General features: G+C 55.0%; 1 protein-coding gene across 1 annotated transcript; it reads left to right on the top strand.

The window, feature by feature from the left end:
- The first annotated feature begins 542 nt into the window (after positions 1-542).
- On the top strand, positions 543-3,311 carry Phlda3 (pleckstrin homology like domain family A member 3). The gene is made up of 2 exons (XM_051183205.1): positions 543-1,101; positions 2,672-3,311. Exon 1 carries the CDS (start codon positions 655-657, stop codon positions 1,036-1,038), a length of 384 nt encoding a protein of 127 aa, XP_051039162.1. The 5' UTR covers positions 543-654; the 3' UTR covers positions 1,039-1,101; positions 2,672-3,311.
- The last annotated feature ends 8,640 nt before the right edge of the window (positions 3,312-11,951 follow it).

The raw sequence follows: 11,951 nt of genomic DNA, 5'->3' as shown, positions 1-11,951 counted from the left end.
GGGTATTTGACACCCACCGTGCCATGATGTCACTGCGCTCTGGCCAAGCAGGCCCAACCCCACCCCCACCCCCAGCAGTGACCTCTCCTCTAGCAGACACTTCTCGGCTCTCCCCCACCTCCCCTCTTCCTACGTCCCGGGTGTGAGGCCGGGGAACGGGATACGGGGAGGAGGGCGTTTTAAGCTGTTGAGTAAGCAGCCCCCTCCCGGGGCCGCGCCGGCGGAGGGCGTTGGAGCCCCGCTGCGGCCCCGCCCCCGGGGCCGTGTCCGGGCGGGTGCGCGGCGCAGAGGGGAGGGCCAGCGGGCCAGGAATGCGCGGCGGGCGGGCGCAGGAGGCGAGCGGCGGAACATGTAAGGGCACATCCCGCCAGCAGCCGCCCAGCGCGCACACGGAGCCCGGCGGAGCGATCGTGCGGGCGGAGAGGCGCAGGGTACCCGGCGGAGGCTCGGGGCGGGCGGAGCGGTGCGCAGGGGCCCCGGCCCGGTGAGAGCGAGCAGCATCCTCCCGCGCCTCCCGGGCGCCGCCGTCCGCGAGGCGTCCCCGGCCGCCGGAGGAAGGACAGCAAGGCCAGCCAAGCCCAGGGCGCGAGAAGCCGGCGCTGGAGAGCCGGGACCGCCGCGGGCTCCTGCGCCGTGGGGACCTCGGGGACGCCCATGACGGCGGCGGCGGCGGCGACCGTGCTGAAGGAGGGCGTGCTGGAGAAGCGCAGCGGCGGGCTGCTGCAGCTGTGGAAGCGGAAGCGCTGCGTGCTCACCGAGCGCGGGCTGCAGCTCTTCGAGGCCAAGGGCACGGGCGGCCGGCCTAAAGAGCTCAGCTTCGCCCGCATCAAAGCCGTGGAGTGCGTGGAGAGCACCGGGCGCCACATCTACTTCACGCTGGTGACCGAGGGCGGGGGCGAGATCGACTTCCGCTGCCCCCTCGAAGACCCCGGCTGGAACGCTCAGATCACCCTGGGCCTGGTCAAGTTCAAGAATCAACAGGCCATCCAGACTGTGCGGGCCCGGCAGAGTCTTGGGACGGGGACCCTGGTGTCCTAAACCACGAGGCATACCATTTTATCGACATGCTCTCCCCACCTCCGTGCCCACAGGACATGTCAGGTAAGCCCCAGGGTACTGAACCATCTATCTTGTCCTCTATAGGAAATCGGGGGTTTTGTTTTCCACCCCAGAGCCCTAGGGAAAGTTGCCGAGCCGACAGGGTAGGATTCCAAGACAGTGTGTTTGGGAAGCCTGGGCCTCTGGCCAAGTGAGCAGGGTTGGCCTTTCCCTAGGGTGTGAGGCCGGAGGGCTCCTTAATGCGACCCGGGAAGCTCGGGTGGGATGGGCCTTTTCAGAATCTGGTTGAACACTGAAGACTTGTGGGCCTGTGAGCCACCCAACATCCTATGTTGGTGCCCTGCCCCTACACTATCTCTTCCAGAATAAATGCATGTCTGAGAATTTAAGTTTTGAACTGACATGACAACTCACCATCTTGTAGTTGTCGAAGGAGCTGTAAGAGCTTGGGCACAAAACTATGGCGTCCCAGATCCCCACGTGGGACCTCAGAGGAGGGCTGGGTTGGAGCCAACCGCTCAACAGCTCATTCTTGTTTGTGGATTCGGGGCCCCAGGGCTGAGCTATTGGGAGGGTAAGGGAGCAAGGGATGTGTGAGGTGGGCTGTGGCCTGGCCATCGGGGCCAGGGATGATGGGCCTGACTGTGTGCCTACCCATGAGTGCCTTGCTGGCCGGGGTCTGCTGGGCCAGAGGAGGCAAAGCTTTTAGCGCGGTGGATTATTTGCCATGGCTTAACCCTCCTTGAGCAGCAAGACAGAAGGCTGAAGAGTTGGTTTGTGGGTAGAAATGACTCGAGGGAGGGACCAGGAATAGAACCTCTTACCCAGATACCACTCCCTCCCCCATGGGAACCTGAGCTGGGTCAAGGAGGGGTTTATATAACCCTGCCTTTCACTTCTCCAGTGGGAGCTTTTGTCCCTCTGGACCCAACTGCACCTCGCACAGTGCCCCATTCACCTCCTCTCCTGTCTTCTGCTTCCTTGTTCCAGAATGCCGAGTTCAGGTGAAGCTGGGGGGGGGTTCCCCTAATACTGCAGCCCCTTTGGCATGCCTGTTTACTGCCCCTCCCCCACACATTGTAGTGAAGCCGGGTAAAAAGTAAACCCATTGGGCTAAGGATGGGTGGGTGGGTCCACCTTGAACCCTTAGGACTCAGAGTAGGGCTAGAGGAAGCAATGGCCAGTGCGTTACCAGCCCTCTGTGCCTCATCTGTGGATTCAGTGAATCCCTGGTCACAAATAGTTGGGTGGGGGATGCTATCCAAACGTTCACAGACCTTTTTTTTTTCTTGTTAATGTCTCCCAAACAATAGAGTGTAATAACTATTTATATAACATCACATTGTGTTAGGTATTAAAAGCAACTTCAAGGATATGGAAGGTATGCATGGGTTATATGCAAAAGCCACACCCTGTCCCATAGAAAGAAGTTCCCAGAGTTCAGTTAGCATCCGCGGCCCGTCCTGAAACCTATTTCCCATGGGTAACAGGAGAGGCTACATTATCTTCCTTTGTCCTGGTGTGGAAAGGTCAGGAAAGGCCTGGTGTGAGGCACCCAGTTCCCAGGAAATCAACTGTTGCCATGTCATAACCACTGCTTTTTCTCTCCCAGCCTCTCTGTCCACTCTGATTGGCTGGGGCCTGAATACGCGTGATGCAGCAGAAGCTAACAGCAGTCGGAAGAAGCATATCATGGAAGGAGCCAACCAGCCGGGGGTGGAGAGCAGAATCCAATGAGGGGCTGAGGATGAAGATTCAGCTCCTGGACACTGAGACTGTTAAACCTCCCAGCCACAGGCCTGGCCTCGGGTGCCATGATGGAGCACCTGGGGCTTGCCTGGCATCAAGGCCCCTCCCACTGATCCTGACCTTGGTCCTGGCTTCTGCAGACTACTGTTTGGGCCCTAGCCTTGAGACTTGCCCAGAGGAAAGCAGCTCCTCATGGTGTGCTAAGCCAAGGCCTCAGAACTCAGGAGGACAGCCTGGGATCCAGAAGATGGACAGCTGCTGGACTTAGCCTGCAGGCGGGGATCTGCTGGGCATGAGGCCTGTGTCTGGGGGTCTCTTGCTGCTTAGGTCCTTTTGGGACCCCCCCCATCCACACCCTCTCTTGCACACTTCCTCCTTTACCTCTGTGGTCCTCCCCTCACTTTGGTGATGGGCCTGGAGGTGGTGGGGGTGGGGTAAGGATTTGGCCATTACCATTTCATGCCTATTCCAGAATGAAGATGCCCAGTGTGTGGGCGGTAACCGCATTGTCCGTTGAGTGAAATTCTTTCAACCACAGACACCTAGAGCTTGGAGCACCCCCTTCTTTCCCAACTTATAGGCCCTCTGAAATACACTACTTGAGGGGTGCAGGCACTGTACCCTAGTAGACATGGCGTCATGGGCCTTAGGGAGGAAGGGTCTTACTGTGACTGAAGAATGTCACAGTCCTATAGATGCTGATTCTGTAGGAGGTTGCTTTGCCTGTGCTAACACGGGAAGTTGCTCTGATTGCTGGGCAGGCTTCTCTCCTGTTACTTGTACACGCTAATAGAGGAAGTCTTCCTTAGTAGCTGGCTTTAGGGGATCATTCCTTCACCGGAGGAAGCAGAATGATCGTGGCCTTGAATCAGGCTGACCCCTCTGACCCCCTCCCAGTATAACAAGAGGAGCCTGCTTCAGAGTCTCTGGGAGGGACGATGGGGCCAAGGGAACTCCTTAATAATTTGAAATCTCTTTAATAACCTCCTCGTTTTTCTAATGTTTCACTCTTCCAGATTTCTCTCTCTCTCTTTTTGCTTTGGTTTTCCGAGGCACAGTTTCTCAGTGTAGCCCTAGCTGTTCTGGAACTTCTCTTGTTTCCTAATCAAAATTTTCTTTTTTCCTGGCCATGTCCCTCAGCCCTTAGAGGTACCTCCTATGTAGGATGAGAGCTACATCTTACAGTTGAGTATGAGTGTGGTAGTTACAAAGCAACTGTCCATTTGCTATCTATCTCATTAGTCTATGCACCCTACAGATAGCTTCATCCCACCAGGTCAAAAACATCATCTTCAGGGCCAACCTAGATCGATGCTGTATAGGCAAGGTCCAAGCCAGGGTGCTGACATCAATTGATGATGTCTTCTGTGGGTGAGGAGTCAGCAGTTTCATGCGTCAGGAAAGGAGAAGAGGCTTGCCATTCCTGCCTTGATGTAGCTTTAATAGCAAAGGGTTAGCTTCCAAATGCTTATGAAACAGCATGTCTCCAGACTATTCCAATCAAGCCCAGGAATCGCTGGGGGTGGAGATGTGGGCTTGAAGAAATGAGGCATCAAGCATTCAGAGATGGAGGAAGAAAGGTTTCTGTGTGGATGGCTTTGGGATCAAGGTGCGATCATTCATCAAACAATGCCCGCTGGGACAGGTACTCTGCTTTCCAGTGGACGTGGAGGGACAAAAAGATGACCCAGTCTCCGCCCTAGGAGGTCCGAGTTTGGTGGGAGACAAACCAATAGCAGCTGGTGTCAGAAGAGCTGGCCGCCTCGAAGCACCAGGCAGTATTTCCTTGGTGCTTAGTGTAGACCCTGCAGAGCTGAGAGGGATCATTGTGCTGCAAAGGGCAGCAGGGGCAGCTCTGAGAGTCAAGGGCAGAGGGCAGGTGCTTGGGGTGGAGGCAGGCTTTAGACACTCAGCTTTGGTTCCGAGTGTGCTTTGTTCTTGCTGGAAGCCAGCTTCGTTGTGTCTTTTTGCTAGACGACTCGCAGACCCTCTAAAGTGCACCGTTGGAGACCCTCTTGTGGCCTTGGCTCCTGGCACCTGTGTGTGGGCAGAGACTGTAACAACAGAATGGATAGTTACAATGTTCTGGGAGCCCTGGGTTCTCAAGAACCCTCACTGTAGAGAGGTCTGGCACTCGGAAGAGGTGCTATTCAAAAGACAGCTATTCGCCCTTCAGAAGACAGTGACCTTTTAGGGGAGTTTAGGTCTCTGGCAGGGAAGGGTTTGCTCTGCTTTCTGAGTTCAAGGGTGCCCTGTCAGGAAGGAGCAAAAGCCTCCACCCTTGGAATGCCTGCTGGACTGCTGAGTAGGGGGAAAACCCCTTTGGTGACAGAGACACCTCTCACAGTGCCAGCAGACTCTCAGGAGAGAGAGGACTGCTCAGCTGGACCCGAGGACACTGCAAGGCCAGGGAGGGGCTGTTGCCACCAACTCTTCCCCCTGCTCTGGCAGCTGGGGCCTCACCCCGCCTGATCCATGAGTCATCAATGGGAAAATGAGACAGGGCAAGTCTCAGCCGAACAACTGGAGTCCGACGAGGTGGGGTGGGAAGGCAGAGGGGAGAAGGGATGGGCTCGTTCTGGTCCGGGAGGGAGAGCTGGGTTGGGAGTTGAAGCTTTGGCAAGAGCAAGCCTGTTCCAGAATGGGGAAGCTGGGAGGTGAGAGAGAGGCCAGAGCCTCAACAGCAGAAGAAAGAGAGGATGGGTCCGCAGGCCGTGAGATGCTGCCCACTGGAAATCTGGAGCCAATGATAAGGCAACAAGGCAGCTTTCCCACCAGGGCCAGGATCCAAGGACCCTAGCAAGGATGCCACCCGGCTGGATGCCAGGCTGCCCCGAGGCTGTGCAGAAAGCCCTGGCGTGTGCTCCTTCAATCTGCTCCTGTTTGCCCACCACAGTCCACCAGAGGGGCCTACAGAAAACGCAATTGGTTCGCCCCCTGCAATGGGGGAGGACCCCTTCCTGATAGCGCCCTCTCTTTACACTTTTTAGTTTGCACATCCAAGTTCCCACAGGTAACTGTCCCATTCCAGTACCAGTGAAGGTCACCTCACGCCATAACGTCATTTCCTCCAGCTCCTCCCACACATCTGGTGCCATGGCTCCGAGCTTTCATGCTCTGAGATGTCTCCCCACGACTGCCCTGCCTGCAGGCTCGCCTGAGTAACCACTCTCCGTGCTGTGTGGCCATGCCTTCTTCATTAGTCACACTGCATGCAATTGCTGGTTCATACGTCTGCCTGTGCCACTCGACTGGTTAGTTCTTGGATGTGTCATGTGTGTATTCCTGGTGTCCCAGATTACCTGGCACCAGGTAGACTCAATGGTAATAATGGCAAGTAGCGCACACGTTTACTCTTTATTGTCCAAGAGCTGCAGCTATCTACGGTGCTAACTCTCCCAACAGCGCAGTGCTTGATGGGAGAGGCACTTGTCTTACGTTAAGAAACCAAGACCCCCGCCCCCTCCCCCCACCCCGGACAAGCAATGTGGCTATCCAGAGTTGCACTGTCGTTCATTAAGTGCTGGAGTCAACTTAGTCGTGGTGAGAATCAAGGCAGGTGCTGTTAGCCAATGCCAGGCAGATTAATTCTGTTCTCGTGAATGCACACAAGAACGACGTAAAGCCACCACACAAGAGTGATTTAAGCCACACTTTGGCTGAGAGCGGGGGACTCAGAGGTGAAGGGACTCTCTCCCGTGTTAAGCTCGGTGGAGTAGGGCTCTTCAAAGGGTAGAGAACTGTCTGTGAGCTGGTGCTGGGCTGGGGGTGTCCATGCAGAAGGTGACCGGGGCCCGGTGGTGAAACAAGGGCAGAACCAAGCTGGGGAGGTAGTGCTCCATATTGTAGCACTTGGGAGGCTAAGGCGTGATGATCAGGCTTGAGGCCAGGCTGGGCCACACAGAGGCCTCAGCTCCTACTCTACTCTAAAACAAAACAAAACCATCAAGGGTGGGGTCTAGCAGTCGGAAAAGACCCAGTTACCTGGGCCATCCATAGTCTAAAGAATGGAGGGGCCTTAGGATAGATAGGAAGGGACAAGAGCTCTGGCGGACCCAAGGAGACTCCCAGCTCCTAATATCGTTCCTAAGCTGCTCTAAGATGTTTTTGGTCTCAGGACCTAAACTCCGGGGTTACCCCAGCTCACAGAGGCCAAGATTCAGCAGCTACATCTCCTGTGTGGCACCAGCTTGGGGCCTCAAAACAACATGCATAACATTCCTGGTTTCTCCGTCGTTTGCCCTGACCAGCCTACATTCTGAGAGACTCCTCAATCCTGGACAAGGTGGCACAGCTGATCAGTGACCCACTGCCTGAGATAGAAGCCACCATCACCCGTCCTCTTGATGTGACCAGACAGCTCTGGGGAATCCAAGCCCACAGGCAACAAGGCTTTGGCCCGGAAGCATCATCTCCTTTGGCTCAGGCTGGCAATATTTCTTACCTTCCCGGACCAAGGGCAGCAAACCTCTAGCCCCAGGGAAAAAGAGCCTGCCAGAGTTTCACCAGGGTTCTCTTACCAGCAGGGCCCCTCTGCTAAGTTAGTCAGTTCAACTCAGCCTCAGTGATATGTTAGCTCAACTGCAGAGGAAGCTACTGGTCTGACCAGATATTGGTCTCCAGGAGGCCCCAAGGGCATCGAGACCGAGAATGTATCCAGGGAAAAGCAGGCTGGAGCAGGGGGTGTTCGCTGAGGACTCTGAGGACTGGGTGAGGTAAGACGAGAGATACAAACAGGTTTTCAAAGATCCTGGGAATGACAGCTGAGTGCCGGGCAGAAGGGGCTGGGGTACCCAGAGTGCCCCCAGAACTGCGCTGTTTATAGGTGGTGAGGCCATCTCTCTCTCTCTCTCTCTCTCTCTCTCTCTCTCTCTCTCTCTCTCTCTCTCTCTCTCATACACACACACACACACACACACACCCCACACACACACCACCTGCAATTCCAGCTACTGCAGGAGGCTGAGACGGGGTGTGTGTGTGTGTGTGTGTGTGTGTGTGTGTGTGTGAGTGTGTATGACAAATCCAAGGCCAACCTGAGCATCTAGTCTTAGAAGGAAAGAGAGCTGATGGTATGGGTTTTGGGGGTAGAGATTGCTTAGCCTGTGCAAGGCTCTGGGTTCGATTTCCAGAACTAGAAAAACAAAACAAGTCTCAACAAACCAGAATGAGCTGTGTTAACTGAAGGGAAATGACGACGTGCATAATATGCCCAAGAAAACATTACCACCTTCACGCTTTCATCCTGAGCACTGTCCATGGACTTCCATCGCCCCGCTAATTCCTAGGCAGACAGCTAACACGCAGCCATGAAATAATTCGCCCTTGTGTAGTATGCACACTTACAATTTTGCTGTGTGTGCTGCACTGCACGAATGCCTCCAGATACTTCATTCTTCCTCCCCTCCTGTTCCGCGGTGCTAGGGATCAAGTTTGGGGCACTGTGCATGGAAGGCAAATAACCTACCGCAGAGCTTAGTCTCCCCTTTATTTATTTGTTTGTTTATTTATTTATGTGCATGGGTGTTTTGTCTCCGTGCATGTGTGTGCACCAAATGTATGGGGGTGTCCATGGAGGCCAGAAGAGGCTGTCAGATTTCCTGGAACTGCAGTTACAGACAGTTGTGAACTACCATGTGGGTTCTGGGAATTGAACCTGTGTTCCCCTGGAAGAGCAGCCGGTGCTCTTAAACACTAAATCACATTTCTAGAGAGTCAGTCCTTCAATTGTTCCTCCCTCCCTCCCTCCCTCCCTTCCTCCCTCCCTCCCTCTCTCCCCTTTCTCTCTGTGGTATGTGTGGAAGGCTAAGATGACTGTGTCTGCTGTGTTCCTGTAGTGATGCTCAGGTGGAGTGGCCAGGTCCCCATTGGAAGGTGGATGCAACTGTGTTGAGCATTGCAATTTAGAATTGGGGGGGGGTTGGTGGACCCATCAGAACGGGGAGGGGAGCTGGGTAGCAAAGATAAGACTGAGATGGTTGGTGGGCACTCACTGAAGGCAGGCACTTAGGCGTGCATCCCTGTCATGTGCACAGAGGAGGCCCAGGGGCCCTGAGAAATGTGAGTTCACCTCCCAGGCCTGAGTGGGAGTCTTCCCTATGCTTCCCACGGGCAGGTTACTTGGCACCCCTTTGAAATGGGGCTGTTAATAGCCTTGCTTTCTAGGATCACCTTGGGAAGTAATTGGGAGAATGCCTGTAAAGTAGATAAAGCACAGAGATAGCACACCTTAAGTGTTTGTTTTTGTAGCAGTATAATAATCCTTCCAGCAGCCCTTCTCCACCTAATCCCCATTCTGAGAGCCGCTCTGGCCCTGAGGGCCCCCTGGCCCCCTGGCCCCTTGGCTCCCTGGCCTCCTGGGATCTGTCCATCTGTCCATCTGGCTCCCTGGTCAACTGTCCATCTGGCCCCATGGTGATCTGGCCATCTGGCCACCTGGCCCCCTGGCCATCTGTCCCCCTGGGATTTGTCCATCTGGCCCCCTGGTCAACTGTCCATCTGGCCACCTGGCCCCCTGGCCATCTGGCCACCTGGCCATCGTGGCCCTGGCCTTTAGGGCCCTGGTCATTAGGGCCCTGGCCATTGTTGCCCTGGCTATTAGAGCCCTGGCCAATGTGGCTCTGGCCATTGTGGCCCTGGCCATTATGGCCATCTGGCCCTGGCCCTGATGGCCATCTGGACCTCATGGCCATCTGGACCTCATGGCCATCTGGACCTCATGGCCATCTGGCCCTGATGGTCATCTGGCCCTGATTGTGCATGCCTGCGTAATTACTGCTGTAAATTAGTGCCACTTACCGAGTGCTTTTGCCTAATCCCAGCGCTTGGCCTTCACGGAGTGTGCTCTAAGTTTCCCTCACTCAGTGCTTGACTTAACCATCTTTCCAGGGGAGGAGAGGTCCTCCACTTAGGGACGGTGAAGCTAATGCCCAGAGAAGTTAAAGCAGTGGACTGAGATTCCCCCGGCCACAGAGGGTGGCTCCGAGGGGACTCAGCTGGAATGGTCCTATGCCCTGTGTGCTCTTTCGCTGTGGTCTTAGGGTCACTATTGTTGCTATGAAACACCATGACCAAAAGCATCTTTGGGAGGAAAGGGTCTCTTTGGTTCTACACTAAAGGAAGTCAGGGCAGGAACTCACCAGGGCAGGATCATGGAGGTGGGATCTGACGCAGTGGCCAGACGGCCAGCGGGCCAGATGGCCAGGGGACCAGGGTGCCAGGGCGCCAGGGGGCCAGATGTCCTGTTTCCTGGCCCATTCTGTCATGGCCTGCTCAGCCTGCTTTCTTATAGAACCCAGGACCACCAGCCCAGGGACAGCACCGCCCACAGTGGACTGAACCCTAACCCCACCCTCATCAATCACAGCTAGATCTTAGGAAGGCATTTTCTCCATTAGATTCCCTTATTTTAGGCGACTCTAGCTTGTGTCAAGTTGAGACAGATTAGCCAGGATGCCTCCGCTCCCCAGCCACTCATCCGGGCTGCAGTCTAGTGTGGCTCAGAGCCCTTCACACACATCTGACACCTTCCTCCCAGCTCCCACCACCACAGAAGAGACCGTGAGTAGCATGACCAGTCTGAATTTACAAGTTACTCTGTGCTTACTTCGTACAAGCTACACGCCAGCAGCTAGCATTCTCCACAGCCCCTGTGGTCTCCCAGGAGTGTGATTTCTCCCATGGGTCAAATGAAAAGTCTCTAGAAGAACACCCCCCCTTCAGCCTTCGATCATGTAACCCTTGCTATCATTTCCATGTTCCAGTCTAAGGCTCTGACTCAAAGAGCCATCAGATGTGGCCTATATTCTCCCAACAGTTCTGACATGCGGTCTTATTGTGTTACCCAACTACCCCTGGGTGTGTTTCCTGATAAAGACACTAAACCCAAAGCCCTGGGGGACAGTGTGACTTCCCTGTGTTTGGGAAAGGACCTCTAAGCCAATACCTAGTGGTAAGGATTCAGGCATTACGCTGGCCTGCCCTGTCACCTGGCAGAATGGGCTCAGGCAGTGCTCTGGTCAGCCCAGGGTTCCATGAGTACCAGTCTGCAGGCAGGTGCAAAGGACCCTTTAAAAGTCAGACCCCTGCCCACTCATGCTCTCTTTTGCTCTCTCTCTCTCCTGAATTCAGTTGGCCACCAGCTACCCCCCTCTCCTCCTCTCCCCCTCTCTCCTCTTCTGTTCCTGGTGTCTCTATGTCTCTCCCCTTCCCCCTCACTCCCCTTTCTAAATTAAACTCTTCATCCAAGCTCTATCTGCCTGGCGTTTTATTCCCTCCATTTCGGTCACCCTCACCTGCTGTGGAACCTGATATGCTCTCCTTCGAGGTCCCTTACCTCGAGACCCCCCATGCGGGACCCCCTCCAGCTTTATTCCTGTAGCTGTAATAAAAGAACAGCAGTGGTCTGAAATCAGAGGCAAATACACTCAGGGCAGTCTGCATGCATCAAGGTCAGCCACAAGTTCAGGGGAAGGATGCCTTCCAGCACTTCCTTCTGGCCTCCACGCGGCTACTCTGCATGGCCCATGTCCACGCTGGCCCGAGAGACTTTCAGGTTTCCTTTGGTGGCAGTGACCACAGCCCTGGACAGAGCCCAGCCACTGGAATGACCTCAAAACTCCAATTATTTACTGTTCTGGGCTGGAAGATGCAGGAGGCCAGGGCTCCTCATGCCTGGTGGCACTCTCTGCTGGACTCACAAGCCAGTGGCTGTCTGTAACAAAGCTGTACATGGGAGAAGAGGAAAAGGGAGGGGGGAGGGAGGGAGAGGGAAGGGAGGGAGGAGGAGGGATAGATGATTGTGTGTGTGCGCACGTGCACACGCGTGTGCATGCGCAGGGCAGGTGCCTTGAGTGTGAGTGGACATGAGCTGGGCTCCCACAGCCCATGAAGCCTGGGGGAATTCATCAGTGGGTACGTCCTGGGTCTTCATTCTGACTGGGCTGTCTCCTGGTACTATGACTTTAAACACATCCCTACTACTGGCCTGGCTTGCCCTTCTTATAAAATTGAAGCCAATCCGTAGTTACCAATCCAGCCAATGAGCAGAAATGGGCACTTGATAAAAGCATACGGCCCACTGGACATGCATGCTTGTCATCCCAGCAATCAGGAGGCTGAGGCAGGAGGATCATAAGTTTGAG

The sequence above is a fragment of the Phodopus roborovskii genome, unplaced genomic scaffold (assembly GCF_943737965.1).
Source record: "Phodopus roborovskii unplaced genomic scaffold, PHOROB, whole genome shotgun sequence".
Taxonomy (NCBI): domain Eukaryota; kingdom Metazoa; phylum Chordata; class Mammalia; order Rodentia; family Cricetidae; genus Phodopus; species Phodopus roborovskii.
This window is presented reverse-complemented; position numbering and strand designations above follow the sequence as displayed.

Excerpts from the sequence above, each read along its gene's own strand:
- Phlda3 (XM_051183205.1), top strand. The coding sequence starts at position 655 with ATGACGGCGGCGGCGGCGGCGACCGTGCTGAAGGAGGGCGTGCTGGAG.